This window comes from Schistocerca serialis, chromosome 5, assembly GCF_023864345.2.
Source record: "Schistocerca serialis cubense isolate TAMUIC-IGC-003099 chromosome 5, iqSchSeri2.2, whole genome shotgun sequence".
Taxonomy (NCBI): Eukaryota; Metazoa; Arthropoda; class Insecta; order Orthoptera; family Acrididae; genus Schistocerca; species Schistocerca serialis.
Genome location: NC_064642.1, coordinates 144,320,326 through 144,340,114, shown reverse-complemented (window position 1 = coordinate 144,340,114; position 19,789 = coordinate 144,320,326). Strand labels below are relative to the sequence as shown.

Below are 19,789 nucleotides of genomic sequence, written 5' to 3'. Positions count from 1 at the left end.
CAACATCTGCAACCAGAGTTATAGAATATTTGCAAAATTGGTTTGAAGTGAACAAATTAACCATAAATATCTCTAAAACTAATTATATCCATTACAGGAAAGCAAAGTCACACTCTGATCTAGATCTCAGAATACAAAATAAAGAAATTGTGAGAGTTGCTACCACAAAATTCTTAGGTGTACATGTAGATGAAAATTTAGACTGGAAATCCCATATCCTGTGTCTCTCGCATAAGTTAAGCTCTGCTTGCTTTGCTTTACGCGTTATTAGCTCTGTATGTAGTAGGGAATGTAGCAGAGCTGTTTACTTTGCTTATATACATTCTGCTATTACCTATGGCCTCATCTTCTGGGGTCATAGTAAGAAAAATCTCAAAACCATCTTCACTCTACAAAAACGAGCTGTTAGAATAATTACCAACAGTTCAAGGCTAACTCCTTCAAAGCAATTATTTAAACAGCTGAATATTCTACCCCTACTGTGCCTCTATATACAGAAAAGCGTAATTAATGTAAAACGAAATATTAACAATTTCCAATCCAACTTGGATCAACATACTTACAACACAAGAAAGTGCAATGACATTCATATAAAAAGAGTTAACAAGGCTTTGGCGCAGAAACACACAAAACATAGAAGGAAGCAGATTGTATAACAAACTACCGGTAAAGATAAAAGAAATAAAAAAACTGTCTTCATTTAAAGAAGCAGTATTCAAATTTTTAATGACCAACTGCTATTATAGTGTAAAAGAATACCTGAAATAGTTTCATACTAAACAATTATATTTATGTACTCTGTGCCAATAGTAATTTTTTATCTGACTGTTGCTATGACATAAATAAATAATATGTACAAAAGTGCTAGAATTGTATGTGTTATTTCTAAATATCAACTGTGTATTCCATGTAAAAAGTCTATATCATACATAAATGTAAATAATCACTAGACTGAACAAACAGCTGTTTCGCGCCAGATTTGCGGCGCTCTCCTGTCCACACGCTCCAACTTGTCTGCACGGATGTAGTTTGAACCCACAGATTTGAGAGGTTTCGCTCAAACCTCCAACTCCAACTTCCAGGTTTGCACACACGTCAGGTTGGTGCAAATCTTCCATCCACACACAACGATCTGTCTGCGCAGATGTGATGTGCGCAGACATTTGCGCAGACAGATCGTTGCGTGTGGACGGGCCTTAAGAATAATACGAATATAAACATTTTGCCATGTATTCTTTTATGTTTGCTGCTAACTCATTTAAAACCTGTGTGCCTAATAAACTACGAAACTAGAGTGAGGCAACAGCTGATGCGGAAGAATATACATATCATGTCATGTTTATATTCGTATTATTCTTATGCCTAATAGTGATACAGTCAGAAATGAAGCATGGCAATTGACTACATTTTTAAATCTAAGATGTCTAATTTCAGTGCAGAATGTAATGTACTAAAGAGGCATCTGCAAAGATTTTCAAACTGAGAAAAATTTTCGCTAAACTCTCATTCAGAACATCTTCTATCATGCGCTGTCTATTATTTGGTTCTTGTTGATCATTATCAAAGAAAGCAGCACTGTAAGTAACAACAAATAGGAGTCTCTTGCCATTGTTTCTAATGAGACGATTCCTCTCTCTCTCTCTCTCTCTCTCTCTCTTTTTAAGCGGCGGTAGCGTGCACAAAAGCAAGCCATGCTGCGAGCGGCGACAGGTCGTAAACATTCATTATCAGAATGCGACAAACAATGCATGACACAGTACAGTAATCCATTTTCAGCTTAGAGTGACGTAAACAACTATAACAAAGAGAACGGCACTTATCAGATCAAAGAAAAATAAGCAATCAATTCAAACCAGACGAAGTACACGAAAAAGGAAGAGTATCCGTATAAATACAGATGGAGCACCTGACGCATAGCAATGGCTACCTGGTAAAGCTTGACTGCTAAGCTTACGACTCGAACCAAACTACTGTAGCTGTATCGTCATTCATTCAACCTAAATTGTGTCTCATATTACAATGGACCAACTTTGTTTCGATTTGGAGGTGCAGCCTAAAACTTTTCTCTCCCCTTGAATTTCGAGTTTCAAATTTCAGGTACGGCTTAGATTTGGGAAATTTTTTTTCCTTCATTTCGAGTCTCATTTTTTAGGTGCAGCTTAGATTCGAGTAAATACAGTAGTGACTCCCAACAGTGTTCTAGTCAAGAAAATTCTTAGACTTTCTGGTGAAACAAAGTGATAATGGCTCTGACACCAGTGTACAGAAAAATGTGTAAAATGTCTACGTTTCGTGAAAAGACTGCAACAACGAAACAAAATGTGAAACAGCACACCTCTTACACCATTAGCAGGACCTTTGGATTGTTCCTCCCATCACAAAAGATGGCCATGAAAGTAGTGCCCCCCCCCCCCCCTCTCTCTCTCTCTCTCTCTCTCTCTCTCTGTGTGTGTGTGTGTGTGTGCGTGTGTGTGTGTGTGTGTGTGTGTGTGTGAAACAAGCGATTTTAACATCATCAAGGTGGGAGTTTTGCAACTTCACAACAAATTTGTAAATGGATATTCATGTTATGTATACTCTGTAGTGCTGCAGCTATTTTTTGGCCCTACTGGGAAAACAGCAGTTCTGCAGCAGCTGTGTTGAAAGCTCTGACATGCTCTGAGGCACTGGTATGTCAATTTCACCAACAGGTCCATCTACCCACCACAAGGTGGGCCAGGCCGCACCTTGCAATCCTGGCAGTGAAGCAGAAATGCAGTGCAGCTGTGGGAGGGGTTACTACATTGTTGTGTCACTGAAGCATCAATTTGTATGTTATTGGAAGCACTGCACCTGCATAACAAACATGCCCTTGGCTAGTACAAACAGCCATTGATTTTAGCAGAGATATGAGCATTCTGGTAGCACCCACCACAATGCAGGGATTATGCTAGTCACCACCAGATTATGGGTCAACAAGCAGTTGCCAGACCATCTCCCAGTACCAAGTCCACCACCTGGTGAATTAGCGATGTGCAGTGGATAAGCTGCCTCCAGGCTCTCTAAAGCCGTAGCTAAACTTCTGCCTTGGAGGGCAGCAGTTTGTGCCTGGCGTGGAAGGGCCAACTTCACATCAACAAACGGACAAGTGCTCCACCACCTGCCATCGCCACCCACAGGGATGATCAGGTCTTCTGGGTCCTGGTGGCCCTCTCAAGAATTCTGACCATCGGCAGTTGCCACATAATGTCAAACTGTGCAAAATCGGGGATGCATTGCTAAGCGTACTAAATAAGTGTCACCATTGCTGGGCACTGACATCACATTTAGCAATACTGTTGGCAGTTGTTGGCAGCCTGCTTCCATAGCTGTCAGCACGGCCTCCACACCTGAGAGGGTTGTCTGTGGTATCACAGCACTATGAATATTGTAGCAAATGCTGAATACAAGTGTTTTATCCTCCAGCTGTCTTGTGCTATATGAACCACCAGAGTTTGGCTAGTGCTGGGGTATACACTCGCACACACACACATATCCATCCACACATATACAGACACAAGCAGACATATTTAAAGACAAAGAGTTTGGGCAGACAAATGTCTGCTTGTGTCTGTGTATGTGTGTGGATGGATATGTGTGTGTGTGTGTGTGTGTGTGTGTGTGTGTGTGTGTGTGTGTGTGTGTGCGCGCGCGCGAGTGTATACCCGTCCTTTTTTCACCCTAAGGTAAGTCTTTCCGCTCCCGGGATTGGAATGACTCCTTACCCTCTCCCTTAAAACCCACATCCTTTCGTCTTTCCCTCTCCTTCCCTCTTTCCTGATGAGGCAACAGTTTGTTGCGAAAGCTTGAATTTTGTGTGTATGTTTGTGTTCGTTTGTGTGTCTGTCGACCTGCCAGCACTTTCATTTGGTAAGTCACATCATCTTTGTTTTTATATATAATGAAAACATCATAGCAAACTAGATACATACTAGCTGGTTGTACACAACTGCAGGATTACCATAACTGATAATGAGTATTTTGAACTCAAACCTCATAACCTTTATTATCAAGCAGAGACTTACACTACCTTACCTTGAATTTATTTTCTGAAAATTCAAAATATGCAACGAGTGCCTTACAAAGATGTGAACTACAGAATGCTTCCTAACGAATACTATGGCAACCAATATTTCTCACCGTCTTTTACGAGTACTCGATTTTCTTTCATTACTGCTGGTTCTATTTGCATCTCCAGGTGTTTTATTGGCTGAAGCCTTTGGTGTTTCACATTCATCTGGAGACTCAACTTCTTCATCTTCCATTTGTATATTTGTTGGTTCAGCAGCCTGCTCAACTTCCTTTTGTACATTTGCCATCTCCTTTTCCTTCAGAACTTCCACTGTCTCCTCAAAAACTCTGCATTTTAAAAGAACACAAGATGACATAAATACTACGTTGTTTTGTAAAAGGAGAATAGAGTGTTATGTGTGTTTACACATAAGAAAGAGGATGTGACACTTAGTTAACAATCACTAACAAAATTAGAAATACCCTTATTTATTAGCCTGTAAGATGCACTAAGCACAATGTCGTCTCGTAGCTGAAGTTTGTAGTACTAAAGAAGTCAATAGCCATCAATGTGAGTCTGTTTCTACAGATTTTATCTAATCCCATAAATAACCTAGTCAAGTGTCTTCTCAGACATCTTGGTTTAACAATGTCACTGGGCTGTAAACCCAGTGCAAAGAGAGCTGTCAACCATGTTTTATGTTACAAAAAGAAGGTAACAAATAAAATGTGAACCAAAGGAACTGTTAACGCCATCAGTAGAATCCTTGAGCTGCTCATTCTGCCAGAAAAGATGGCTATGACAATAGTGTCCCCTCCCCAACCTCTCTCTCTGTGTAAATAGAATCTGATGTATGTAAACCCTATTATTGAATTGTATGAAAACAGAACACTGTAAGTTGTGTCAGAGGTTCAACTAGATTATGAATCTAATAGCACACCAGAAAACAAATACTTCTTGGCAGTAAAAAATTTGGAAAATAGCGAGTAGGGACTACACTTCAGAATGAAATTTTCACTCTGCAGCAGAGTGTGCACTGATATGAAACTTCCTGGCAGATTAAAACTGTGTGCTGGACCGAGACTCGAACTCAGGACCTTTGCCTTTTGCTGGCAAGTGTTCTACCATCTGAGCTACCCAAGCACAACTCACGCCCCGTCCTCACAGCTTTACTTCTGCCAGTACCTCGTCTCCTAGTTTCCAAACTTTACAGAAGATCTCCTGAGAACCTTGCAGAACCAGCACTCCTTTCTTTCAGGAGTGCTAGTTCTGCAAGGTTCACTTCCGTAAATTTTGGAAAGTAGGAGATGGGTTACTGACAGAAGTAAAGCTGTGAGGATGGGGCGAGAGTCGTACTTGGGTAGCTCAGATGGTAGAGCACTTGCCTGCAAAAGTCAAAGGTCCCGAGTTCGAGTCTCGGTCCGGCACACAGTTTTAATCTGCCAGGAAGTTTCAGGGACTACAGTGACTTATTTTTTGAAGAATTTTGCTTCCAAACCTCACCACTTACATTGAAGTATGTACAGTCCATGTCCTGAAAATTCAAAATGAGCAATGAGTTCCTTCAAAGGATGTAATTTACAGAAAGGGTTGAAATGAATAGTATGGAAACCAACAATTCTCACCGTCTTTTACGAGAGCTCGATTTTCTTCTACTACTGCTAGTTTCATTTGTATCATCAGGTGTTTTACTGACTGGCGGATCTGATATTTCACATTCCTTTTGTTTCAAACTATCTTGCGGTTCAACTTGTACTTTGTCCTCCACCTGCCTATTTCTTGGCTTGGCTTCCTTTTTTCGAGGATCTGTAGTCTCAGTGCTCGTTTGCTTTATGACTTCCACTGTCTTTTTCAGAACACTGGAATTGTAAATATATGCAAGATAACATACAAATTAAGTGGTTTTTCCAGAAGACCACAGTATATAGCGAGCTTACATCTAAAATAGAATAAGTGTCACTTTTGGTTAATGATCACTGAATAGCTGGAAACTAGCAATTTGTCCCGGTATCGCACAGATAGCACTAAGTACCTACAGCCAGAGGACTTGGCTGACATATCAGTAATAGAATACACACACAAAGTTTCCTCATCAATCAGTTTAGTGAAAATTCTATTAAAATTCTTACTGTTGCTCTTGAGCTTTGTCTTTACATACAGACAAAAACACATAATGTTGGCTTTAATTCATCCTAATTAGCCAGCTGCACAAAATATTTAGGAATTACACACCAGATACTGCCTCGTGACAGTTTATCTGCTAGTGGAAACTGTACTGAATTCCCTACAGCAGTACCTGAAATTAGATTTCGAATAACAGACAGAAAAATGTGGCAGTGGTTTTTAATTTAGTTATGTGTACGCACATGAAATTGTAGCTCTATTTTTGCTAGAAGATTAGAAATACAAATTTAAAAGGTTGTCATGCTATGTGCCTGAAGACAAAGCCTTAGTGTGCTGAAACTGACTGACTGAGAAAACAAAAAGGAGTGATGGGAGAGCTTTTTGTATGGATCGTTTGCTTTTGCAAAAGCTTCAACTCTATTTTTTCAGAATGACCTTTCCTTGCTTTCTTCTTTTCATTGTATTTAAGCTTCCAACAAATGATTGCTTATGCTGAGAAGCAGTAGCATTTTCCCACCACTGAACAGAATGCTTCTCCAATTTAAGGTGTTTGTTAACATTATTTTTCTTTTCACCCCAATTCGATAATTACAAAATCAGCAGATTATTGATTTCAACCTTTTGTGGCCATTCACATTTGTCCAACCCATACTTTACAACACTAAGAATATAGCCACCAGAGTACTTTGTGTAGAAGTAGAACCAAAGATAGTTCTATTCGCACATTAAGGAAGGACTTTCGACAAGGTCAAAAGATGTTGACAGGTTGTGTTTTCTTGTCGTTATAATGCAGAATGAGGACACTACAAATTGGCAGTCAGTTGCTATGGTAAATAAATGAGAATTATGACCAGCCGAGGAGAAAGTAATAGGGATCATCAACCCCCTCAGGCACTGTGCGTGTTGTGTTCAAACTCCTTGAGGGCCAGGATTAGTCTTTTCACTCATTTGAAATTAAGAAAGGAAAGCACCCAGTACTGGCTACTGCAAAGTTGCTTGTATAGATTAGCACAGTACAATGGACCTCGCCACACTCACCGCACCACTGTGAGAAGTAATTTATGTAACAAAAAGTTAGTTTCTTTGACTTTTTAGTTAAGTGCTCATTACTGACAAATACACTGAAGATCCAAACAAACTGGTACACATGCCTAATATCGTATAAGGACCCCGCGAGCACACAGAAGTGCTGCAGCACAACATGGCATGGACTCGACTAATATTTGAAGTAGTGCTGGAGGGAATTAACACCACAAATCATGTAAGTCTCTCCATAAATCCATAAGAGTATGAGGCGGTGGGATCTCTTCTGAACAGCACATTGTGAGGCATCCCAGATATGCTCAATAATGTTCATGTCTGAAGAGTTTAGTGGCCAGCGGAAATGTTTAAACTCAGAGGAGTGTTCCTGGAGTGACTCTGTAGCAATTCTATCCTGCTGGAATTGCCCAAGACCATCAGAATGCAGAATGGACATGAATGGATGCAGGTGAACAGACAGGATGCTTTCGTATGTGTCACCTGTGACAGTTGTACCTAGACGTATCAAGGGTCCCATATCACTTCAACTGCACACACCCCACACCATTACAGAGCCTCCACCAGCTTGAACAGTCCCCTGCTGACATGCAGGGTCCACGGATTCATGAAGCTGTCTCCGTACCCACACAAGTCCATCTGCTCAATACAATCTGAAACAAGACTCGTCCGACCAGGCAACATGTTTCAAGTCATCAACAGTCCAATGTCGGTACTGACCGGCCCAGGTGAGGCATAAAGCTTTTTGTCATGCAGTCATCAAGGGTACACAAGTGGTCCTTCAGTTCCGAAATCCTATACTGATGATGTTTTGTTGAGTGGTTCACACGCCGACACTTGTTGGAGATCAATCATTGAAATCTGTGGAAGGATTGCACTTCTGTCACACTGAACGATTCTCTTCAGTCATCGGTGGTCCCGTTCTTCCAGGACCTTTTTCCGGTTGCAGCGATGTCATTGATTTGATGTTTTACCGGATTCCTGATATTCATGGTACACCCGAGAAATGGTCGTGTGGGAAAATCCCCACTTCATCACTACACTGATACTGCTGTGTCCCATCGTCAGCTAGAACACCATGTTCAAACTCACTTAAATCTTGATAACCTGCAATGTAGAAGCACTAACTCATCTATCAACTGCGCCAGACACTTGTTGTCTTATATAGTCGCTGCTGAGCACAGCACCGTATTCTGTCTGTTTACATTTCTCTATATTTTAATACTCAAGCCTATACCAGTTTCTTTGGCACTTCATTGTAATTTGACAAAGGAGTACAGTTAACAATATTTCATGTTCTAACACAAAATTGTGTGAACTAATTTATTAATTTATGTAACAAAAAGTTAGTTTTTTGTACTTGCTAATCAAGTGCTGATTATTGCCAAGTAATTAGGCAAAGCAATATATTTAACAAAACTTCATGTTCAGACAATTTTGTACAAGAAGTAATTTATGTAACAATACATCAATGTAGCCAACACTGTAACTGCATTAACAAGCCAGTTACTATTGTACAACAGTCAATTTAAATACTAAAACTATTCTTTTCGAAAAGTCTTCCTTTTGCAAAACGGCTTAATAGCAGCAGCATCACAGTGAAAAATGCAGTTCAGTTGTTATGTAACTGATAGTGTAAACTAGTAATTAATTTCGTGAAGTGCTTTTGTGCATGACTGAAATTTTTCTGAGTGATCACTGTGTTTTGATAATAAGTGCAAGTCAGTGCCTCTGCAAATGTTCACGCCTGCCAACTTGCTACGATAGTAACGTGATTTATTTTCAAAAGTCAAGAGTTCTAACTGATTTCACTCACACCAAGTGGGCTGCTGATCATTCATTTACACTAATTTCCAAACAGAGTCAAAATTAATTCATTATCTCAGATCTAAATTTCACTAGCTAGTTTCATATTATTTTACACATTTTTTTTATTTTTCTCAATCGTTGTGGTGCAAAGTAAACTGCACAATAACGATCAAGTTATGACAGCAGACGACTTCTTCCAAGTAATACTTTCACTTCGGATTTGATGCCTTATCCCAAACTAACATCAAAATATTAGCAACACGGTAATTTTTTAATTAGTCTACCGCCCAGAGAGGATGGGGGTTTTATACAGTCAGCATCACTAGGCGTGGATGTCACAGCCAGCGGTGCTGCCAGCAGCTGTCAGCAAGGCCTCTATGTGGCATTCCATAGCATCACAGCTCTATGAATGTTGTAGCAAAATACTGCTGTTATTTCATTCATGGCTATAAGGCTGGGGTCCAAAGCTGTGAACGTCTGTGTTCTAGCACAAGTTGAATGAAAATGTTTTATGTTCCAGCCTGATAATGAGTATTTTGAACTCAAACCTCATAACCTTTATTATCAAGCAGAGACTTACACTACCTTACCTTGAATTTATTTTCTGAAAATTCAAAGTATGCAACGAGTGCCTTACAAAGATGTAAACTACAGAATGCTTCCTGACGAATAATATGGCAACCAATATTTCTCACCGTCTTTTACGAGTACTCGATTTTCTTTCATTACTGCTGGTTCTATGTACATCTCCAGGTGTTTTATTGGCTGGAGCATTTGGTGTTTCACATTCATCTGGAGACTCAACTTCTTCCTCTTCCATTTGTATGTTTGTTGGTTCAGCAGCCTGCTCAACTTCCTTTTGTGCATTTGTCATCTCCTTTTCCTTCAGAACTTCCACTGTCTCCTCAAAAACTCTGCATTTTAAAAGTACAAAAGATAACATAAATACAACATTGTTTTGCTAGAGGAGAATACAGTGTTATGTGTGCTTGCAAATAAGAAAGAGGATGTGACACTTAGGTAACAATCACTGAAAGAGTTCGAAATTCCCTTATTTATTAACATATAAGATGCGCTAAGCACAATATTGCCTCATAGCTGAAATTTGTAGTGCCAAAGAAGTAAACAGCCATCAATGTTAGTCTGTTTCATCTAATCCCATAAACCACCTAGTCAAGTGTCTTCTCAAACATCTTGGTTAAACAATGTCACAATAGCTATGAATCCAGTGCAAAGAAATCTGTGTCAACCATGTTTAATGTTACAAAAAGAAGGTAACAAACAAAATGTGAACCAACAGAACTGTTATGCCATCAGCAGAACTCTCGAGCTGCTCATTCTGAAAGAGTAGATGTCAATGATATTAGTGTCCCCGTTCCCAACCCTCTCTCTCTGTGGGAAAAAAACTTTAATGACATCGGGGTTATATTTTTGCAAACAACATAAGAAAATTTTAAATTGAAGCTGATGTATTTCAAACGCTATTAGTGAATTGTATGAAAACAGAACATTGAAAGTTGTGTCACAGATAGCATTACAATATGAATATCATAAGCATATTAGATAACAAATACTTATTGGCAGTAAAAAATTTGGAATTTAACAATTACTGACTATACTGACTTATTGTATTGAAGAATTTTGCTCCCAAACCTCATAACTTACATTGAACCTTTCACTCATCAATCAGTTTACCTATTAGTGAAAAATCCTATTAAAATACTTACTGTTGCTCTTGAGCTTTGTCTTTATGTACAGACAAAAACACATAATGTTGGCTTTAATTCATCCTAATTAGCCAACCTGCACGAAATATTTATGGCTAAAAAATGGCTCTGAGCGCTATGGGACTTAACATCTGAGGTCATCAGTCCCCTAGAACTTAGAACTACTTAAACCTAACTAACCTAAGGACATCACACACATCCATGCCCCAGGCAGGATTCGAACCTGCGACCGTGGAAATATTTATGAATTACATACCAGAGACTACCTTGTGACAGTTTATCTATTAGTGAAAGCTGTTCCAAAATCCCTACAGTAGTTCCTGAAATTAGTTTTCACATAACATACAGAAAAATGTGGCAGGGGATTGGAATATAGTTATGTGTATGCACCTGAAACTATAGCTCTATTTTTGCTAGAAGATTAGAAATACAAATTTAAAAGGTTGTCATGCTATGTGCCTGAAGACAAAGCATTAGTGTGCTGAAACTGACTGTCTAGGAAAACAAAAGGTAGTGATGGGGGAGTCTTTTGTCTGGATTGTTTGCTTTTGCAAAAGCTTCAACACTATTTTTTTCAGAATGGCCTTTCGTTGCTTTCTTCTTTTTGCTGTATTTAAGCTTCCAACAAATGATTGCTTGTGTTGAGAAGCAGTAGCATTTTCCCACCACTGAACAGACTGCTTCTCCAATTTATTTTTCTTTTCACCCCAATTCCATAATCACAAAATCAGCAGATTATTGATTTCAACCTTTTGTGGCCATTCACATTTGTCTGACCCATACTTTACAATGCTACATATATAACCATCAAAGTACTTCATGTAGAAGTACAACCAAATATAGTTCTACTCACACATTAAGGGAAGGCTTTTGGCAAGCTCAAAACATGTTGACATGTTGTGTTTTCTTGTTGCTGTAATGCAGAATGTGGGCACTATGAACTGACAGTCAGTTGCTATCGTAAACAAAAAAGGATTATGACCACCAGAGGAGAAAGTGATAGGAACACCAATCCCCTCTGGCACTGTGAGTGTTGTAATCAAACTCCTTGTAGGCCAGGATTAGTCATTTCACTCATTTCAAAATAAGAAAGGAAAGCAACCAGTACTGGATACTGCGAAGTTGCTTGTATAGATTTCCAGTTTTTTAAAAGAGGTAGGTCAAGCCCGAACTCTACTGGTATCTGATGCAACCACAGTTCAAACCCCCACCACCTCAAACTGCCATGTTAAAGAATCTGCAATCACTGTTCAGCTAGCACCCAAATGTACGTGTTTCTCTATTCTAAGAATGATAGCTCCCATGGCCGAGTACTACACTGCATTACACAGTGTGTACAGAGACCATTTAACCACCCTTATTGAAGTGGCAACAGAGCATCGAGTGCACTGACATGCTGTTGCATTTGTGCAGTTTCTGTTTTGCATACACATTCTTAAGCATATTATCTTTGCAAATTGGGCTTTTCCAGATGATATTAAATACCACTAACCGACAAGTCATTACAGTTTCGATATTTCTATGCAAAAAATAGTTCACTGGATACAAATAACTATGAAATAACATTTCTTACAAAAATTTTGTTTTTGAATTTTGAATCAGAATTCACAGTTATTGCAAGGTGAGAATTTTTAGGTCTTATGTAATACATACTATAGATCCTCTTAAGTAGTAGCATGTAAGATGTAATAAACAAAATGTTGTATGCTAACTGAAACTGGTAGTGATTAAAGAAATTAATAAACATTGTCAATTATTTCTATAGGCTTAGTGATCCCCAACAGCCGCCTAGATGAGTAAATTCTTCAACTTTTTGGTGTAACAAAGTGATACTGGTGAAATTGGCTCCAACCCGCTGGGAGGCAGGGGGTGGGGGGGTAAGTGCGTGTATGTAACATTAAAGTGTGTGTTTTGTATCATTAAAAAAGTACAATAATCAAACAAAATGTGAAGCAACACATCTGTTACATCATCTTTGGCAAGACCATTAGGTTGCTTCTCCTATCAGAAAAGATGGTTATGTAAGTCATAGTCCTCCCCCCACGCCCACCCCCAAACAAGTAGTGCAATTATCACCACTAATAATGAATAGGTTGTGATGAGTATTTTTCTCCCAAAGTTTAAAACATTTAATATACAGCAGAAACTCACACCGTATTAATTTGAATTCATTTTCAGAAAATTCAAAATATGCAACGAGTGCCTTAAAAGAATGTGAACTACAGAACACTTTCAAATGAATACTATGGAGACTGACATTTCTCACCGTCTTTTTCTGTTTTTCAATTTTCTTCCAACACTGCCGGTTTTATTTTCATCTTCAGGACTTTGATTATTGTTTATATTGACTGGTGGCTCTGGTGTTTCAAATTCTTTTTGTTTTGTACTATTTGTAGGCTCAACTTCTTCTTCCTCTTCCATTCGTATACTGGTTGGCTCAGCATCCTGCTCAACTTGCTTTCGTGCATTTGTCATCTCCTTGTGAGTATCCTTCGTAACTTCCATTGTCTTCTCAAAAACACTGCAATTTTGAAAACACACAAAGTAACACGATTACTAAGCTGTTTTGCTAGAAGAGAGCGAATGCTTTAGTGTTTTACACCTAAGAATGAATAAGAGATACACTTAGTTTATGATCACTGAAATAGTTTGGAAGTCTCTTATTTATTCACACTTAACATGCACTAAACACAATGCTGTCAGGTAGATGTAGTTGATGGTAGCCAAAGAAGCCAGTAGGCATCAAGAACAGTCTATTACAATTTACCTACTCCCATCAACCGCCTTTTCAAATTATGTCTTCTTAGAGTTCTCAGTTTATCAGCGTCACAATGGCTTTGAACCCAATGTAAAGGAAACTGTGTAAGCCATCGTTTGTGTCACAAAAAAGGAAAGATAACAAACAAAATGAGAACCAAAGGAATAGCTTAAGTTCCTCATCCTGCCAGAAAAGGTGACTGTAAGAATAGTGTCATCTTTCTTTGAGCACATGAAAGAAATGGCTTTAAATCATGATACAAGTTTTGCAGCCTGACAAAGAAAACCATGAATGTAAGCCAATGTATACTCTACTGCTGATTTGTATGAAAACAGGGCATCAAGTTGATTTAAAGATACAACTACAATATGAATCTAATATCACGCCATATAACAAACAGAACTGACTGATAGACCTCAAATTTGGAATCCAACCGGTGCTGATGATTATGAGTAGGTTTTGATCAAAAACCCAATAGTATTTATTAAGTAGAACCATACATATACATACTTACAACTCATTTTATGACCATTCAAAATGAGCAATGAGTTCCTTCAAAGGATTCAAGGTACAGAATGCTTCAAAATGAATAATATAGTGACCAACAATTCTCACCGTCTTCTACGAGCACTCAATTTTCTGCCACTACTGCTAGTTTCATTTGCATCTTCTGGTGTTTTATTGACTGATGAAGCTGATGTTTCACATTCACTTTGTTTAGCATTATCTAGTGGCTCAACTTCTTGTTCATCTTCCCTTTCTATGTTTCTTGTTTTAGATTTCTTTTGTGGATTTGTAACCTCACTGCTAGTCAGCTTTACAACGTCCACCAACTTCTTCAAACCACTGAAATTTTAAAAATATGCAAGACAGCATAAAAACAAAGCTCTTTTCTAGAAGGGACCACAATATTTAGACAGTTTATACATAAGAAAAGTGTCACTTTTGGTTCATGATCACTGAAATAGTTACAAACTAGCAACTGGTCCCAGTTCACCTAGGCAGCACCAAGTATCTACAATCTGAGGACTTGGCTGGCGTATCGGTAATATAATACACACATCAAATTTTCTCATCAATCAGTCTATCTATCAGTGAAAATCCTATCAAAATCCCTGCAGTTGTTTCTGAGATTTGCCTTTATATACAGACACGAAACACAGTAATGGCATTAATTCATCGTACTTCAGCCAATTTCCAAAAAAATATTTATAAATTATATACTGCAGCCTTCCTCATGAATATTTACGTATTAGTAATCTGTCAAAATCTCTAAAGTAGTTCCTAAGATTAGCCTTCACATGGACATAAAATGTGGCAAGGGACAGCCATCAATATCAATTATTTACATAGATTTAGTTACTCCCAACAGCCATCTAACCAAGTAATTTCTTAGGCTTTTTGGTGTAAGGAATTGGTAACGGCTCTGACGCCTATGTAAAGAAAAGTGTGTAATATGTTTCTGCATCATGACAACAGTACAACAGTCAAACAAAATCTGAAGCAACACATGTCACACCATTAGCTGGATCCCTGGGTTGTTCCTCCTATTGGAATAAATGGCTATGAATATAGCAGTCCCCCTCTTCACTCTCGCTCTATGTAAAACAAGTGTTTACCACCAACGTGGGAGTTTTGCAATGTAGCACCAAATTTGTAAATGGATAGTTATGTAAACACTTATAGTTATGTAAACACTAATAGCCTTCTATGAAAATGAAACAAACTTAACATGTTTGGATGACTCAAAGATACAACCTCGCAACAAACTAAATAAATGTTTGTTGTCATTCACAATTGTGGAATGACCACCATTGGTAATGAGTAGGTTGTGAAGAGTATTTCTCTCCCAAACCCCATAATGATAATTGTAAAGTAGAAACTTACACTGTATTACTTTAAAATCATTTTCTTAAAAATTCAAAAGATACAATGATTGCCTTCGAAGAATGTATACTTCAGAATGTTTCCAAAAGAATATTATGAGGACTAACAGTTCTCACCGTCTTTTACCAGTCCTCAATTTTCTTCTCCTACTGCTGGTTTTATTTACATCTACAGGACTTTGATTGTTGTTTTTATGGACTGGAGTGTCTGGTCTTGCCCTCTTTTTTTGTTTTACTCTCTCTGGCTGTTCAACATCCTGTTCTTCTTCCATTTGGAGATCTGTTGGCTCAGCATCCTGTTCAGCTTCCTTTTGTGGATTTGTCAGCTCAGTACGAGCTTCCTTTAGGACATCCATCATCTTTTCCAAAACCCTGTAATTTTAAAATATGCAATACAATATAAATACTAAGATCATTTGGTAGAAGAGAACACTGTCTGCAGAGTTTTTTCACCCTGGGAAGAAAAAGAGATTGTCATAGTTTTGATCATTAATAAGTTTGAAATCCAGTTAATGATCACTAAAATAAATTGAAATAACATGTTAGATGAACTAAAAGGCAATGTTGTCTTTTAGCTGAAATGGGTTGTGCTTTGGAACAACGTATTTTTTCAGTACTCTTTAAACCACTCTGTATAAGAAAAATATTTTAAAAACCAGAGATTTAGTTTTATCAAAGACGTCAAACTTCTTGAGAATTTTGTAGAACTGCTAATCTACGTTGTTTTTAACAAGCAAACGTGTAACTTCACTTGTCTGATAAATGTTCCTGTACCGTTTTTCTTGTGGGGCTTGAAGAGATTGATTGTAAGTCTTATGCACTCCAGTTCGGTGGCAATAATTACTCTATTCCTTATAATTAATTCTGTGTAATTGCTGTACAACCAATTACTTTCCTTGTTTCCACTGTTATGAATAGAATTTTCATTGTATTCGTATGATATTCACAGGCCCTTGGTGTGAAATCAGAAGTGGACTGTTCAATGATAAAACGACACAACACTTTTTGTTTCTGTGGTTAGCTCTTCATTAATCAACACAGAACCCTTCCCCTTCCAAGATTAATTTGCCTATCATTTTCTTTATCTTCCATAATCTTCAGTGTAAGATTGTTATCAACTGATCAGTCACATGTCATCATACAATGATGCAACCCAACATGTTCATTGGCCTGATGTGCATCCGTATTTTTCTTACTGATGGTGGTAATTTAAATGTCTATAATTTCCATTTTTCAGAATTATCAACCTAATTTGCACCTCATGGCCCTTTCATAAAAGGATTTTTTCCCATCATCATTGGGATGTACTTTCTTTCTGCGATAATTAACTTATACGAAGTAATATTTTTATTCACTATACTTTATGTATTGTCACTTACTAAGAAACTTCTCACTGAAATATCTCAATACATCTCGTACCCAGTGCCCCCCCCCCCCCCCCCAAAAAAAAAGAAGAAGAAAAGAAAAAACGAAAAAAAAAAAAAATGTTACCTTTAATAAAAATTGTGTGGTTTCTCTGTTGCACGTTCAATGACCAACATTGGAGAGGAATAACAAATGAATATTTAGATGAAACAATGGAAAATCCACATTAATATTTAGATGACATATATCAAGAACAACGATAAATAGAAATAAAGATAACATAATTCTATTGCTGGCATTTGCATCTCACGATTTTTTCGCTTCTATTTGCATGTTATGATTTTTCGAACATTGCAATAAATGGTTAATGATCCATATTTGGTCATTACAAGTTTTAATTTGCAAAAGATTTCAAACTGAAAATTTCACCATTTTAAAAACAGACTGAAGATGCTGTTCTGTTGTTTTATATAGTGGCATCCATCTTGTCATTTTGCGTATTAAGTTAACTCTGTTGCAAGTAATTTAGTTGACTTAATAATAGCCATTCTTGTTGTGTGGTATGACTAAATTTGGGAAGTTATTGAAGATGTATACCATGAATGATGTAGACACTGAACCTAAGGCTGATGGCGGTAGTGTTAATGATCCAACTATGCAGGCTGTGAATTCCGCCACCTCTGAACACGAATTGGATGCACAATTTCAATCTGATGAGGAAGTTCAGCTAGCTAGTAAAACTACTGATCCATTTACAGAGATGTTTGAAAAATTACCCATTATGACGAACGCTAATTTTGACTGAGTAGGATGGGAGGTGGCCAGTCAAATTAACACTGCTCTTGGTCTTGTTGCTACAGAACAAATGTCACAGATTAAGATGGAGATATCCAATTTAAAACAAGCAAACAAAGAAATACTGGAAATGGTTAAAAAGCTAACAGATGACATCAGTGTATTAAAAACGGCTCAAGTTCTGTTAGAAACTAATGTCAAACAGCTGACTGAGCAATTTAATGATTTGGCCACTAAACTGCAATGCAAAATTAATGAAACCCTGGCTGCACAAGGAACGAAGTTTCCAGAAGAATTTAACAGATGGATAAATGAAAAGGATTCTCTGATTGCCGGAAAATTTGAGACAGATGTTCTTGCAGTGGTACAGTCTGTTAGTACAGAAGTCTCACTAGAACCAAGTACTTCAGGTGGAACTATCTGAGATCAGGGTAAACTGAAATTCAGTAAACTGCAAACAGCTGTTATGTGATGATTTATTAACAATCTGTTTCGCTGGGTTAAAGCAGCGTCTACAGGTTGTTAGCAATGTCACATAGATAAAGATGTGGAGACGCCCCCAACGTTCATTGTCACGTATTCAAACTCTATGAAGAGGGGAATTAATCAACAAATAATAAGTGGCAGATCATTGGGGTGAAGAGAGCAGCAGATGAGGCACCTGTATTTGATCATCACAAGGGTAAAGCATTGGAGGTGGTCAGCTGTATACAACTGCAGCTGCAGCGAATAGGACAGAGGATGAGGCACCTGTAGTTGGTTATCGCGAGGTTAAAGCATATGTCTCATCCCCAGCACTATTCGCACCAATGCTCTGCTATTTATTATTTGCTGAGACTTCCTCTATTCATGGGGTTTGATTATGTGACAGGTTGGGGGTGTCTCCTTTATTAATGTGACACAACTAACAATCTGAAGATGCTGTTTTAACACAGCGAAACCATTCGTTAGTAAATCATAACTCTTTGCAGTTTATTCAAGTTCAATTTCACACGAATTTCAATGGCTATAGTTGCCATATTATAAAGTTGTATGTATCTGAGACCAATTAGGGCACATAAAGTGTCTATTAATGTAAGGCCTTCCTGAGTGCAACTACTCAAGTCACTGACCTGCATCACAAACTTATAGCAAGGAAAGCCACAATGCATGATCTGTCATAGAGTCTTTCATGATGACGTAGGGCAAGTTAGCCCGCACACCAAATATTAATCTGAAATGGTGGGCGCAGCACCTATTTTGATGGCAGTGCTATTAGAAGAAAATCTATGGCTTTGTCAATTTCAAATCTCCTCTCTAGAGAAAATGCCACCCCATCCTGTGGCTTTTTAAAAGCTTTTAGAGGGGTCCTACCCAAGACCTGGAATGTGAAACATATTTCATTAAATTTCACAAAGACATTTGCTAAAATGTGTGAAAACTTAAGAATGATTTTATAAACAACAAAAAGCGTAAACTCATTCACAGAATTTCACTATGTAACTTTTCATCTATCACATAATTGTGTGTTTATACACTCCTGGAAATGGAAAAAAGAACACATTGACACCGGTGTGTCAGACCCACCATACTTGCTCCGGACACTGCGAGAGGGCTGTACAAGCAATGATCACACGCACGGCACAGCGGACACACCAGGAACCGCGGTGTTGGCCGTCGAATGGCGCTAGCTGCGCAGCATTTGTGCACTGCCGCCGTCAGTGTCAGCCAGTTTGCCGTGGCATACGGAGCTCCATCGCAGTCTTTAACACTGGTAGCATGCCGCGACAGCGTGGACGTGAACCGTATGTGCAGTTGACGGACTTTGAGCGAGGGTGTATAGTGGGCATGCGGGAGGCCGGGTGGACGTACCGCCGAATTGCTCAACACGTGGGGCGTGAGGTCTCCACAGTACATCGATGTTGTCGCCAGTGGTCGGCGGAAGGTGCACGTGCCCGTCGATCTGGGACCGGACCGCAGCGATGCACGGATGCACGCCAAGACCGTAGGATCCTACGCAGTGCCGTAGGGGACCGCACCGCCACTTCCCAGCAAATTAGGGACACTGTTGCTCCTGGGGTATCGGCGAGGACCATTCGCAACCGTCTCCATGAAGCTGGGCTACGGTCCCGCACACCGTTAGGCCGTCTTCCGCTCACGCCCCAACACCGTGCAGCCCGCCTCCAGTGGTGTCGCGACAGGCGTGAATGGAGGGACGAATGGAGACGTGTCGTCTTCAGCGATGAGAGTCGCTTCTGCCTTGGTGCCAATGATGGTC

The 19,789-nt window shown here is 38.8% G+C and overlaps 1 protein-coding gene across 3 annotated transcripts in view; it reads right to left on the bottom strand.

Annotated features, from left to right (window-relative positions):
* LOC126480820 (condensin-2 complex subunit G2-like) overlaps positions 1–19,789 on the bottom strand; it is a 290,712-nt gene that overhangs the window by 21,004 nt on the left and 249,919 nt on the right. Inside the window, exons 22-27 of one of the 3 annotated variants that reach the window (XM_050104156.1) lie at positions 15,490–15,744; positions 14,102–14,332; positions 12,995–13,249; positions 9,697–9,915; positions 5,656–5,889; positions 4,159–4,377 (exon numbers count right to left, since the gene is read on the bottom strand). In XM_050104156.1, the coding sequence (XP_049960113.1) occupies positions 4,159–4,377; positions 5,656–5,889; positions 9,697–9,915; positions 12,995–13,249; positions 14,102–14,332; positions 15,490–15,744 (1,413 nt within the window). The remainder of the gene's footprint in view (positions 1–4,158; positions 4,378–5,655; positions 5,890–9,696; positions 9,916–12,994; positions 13,250–14,101; positions 14,333–15,489; positions 15,745–19,789) is intronic. The other 2 variants (XM_050104158.1, XM_050104157.1) reach the window with 2 other exon arrangements.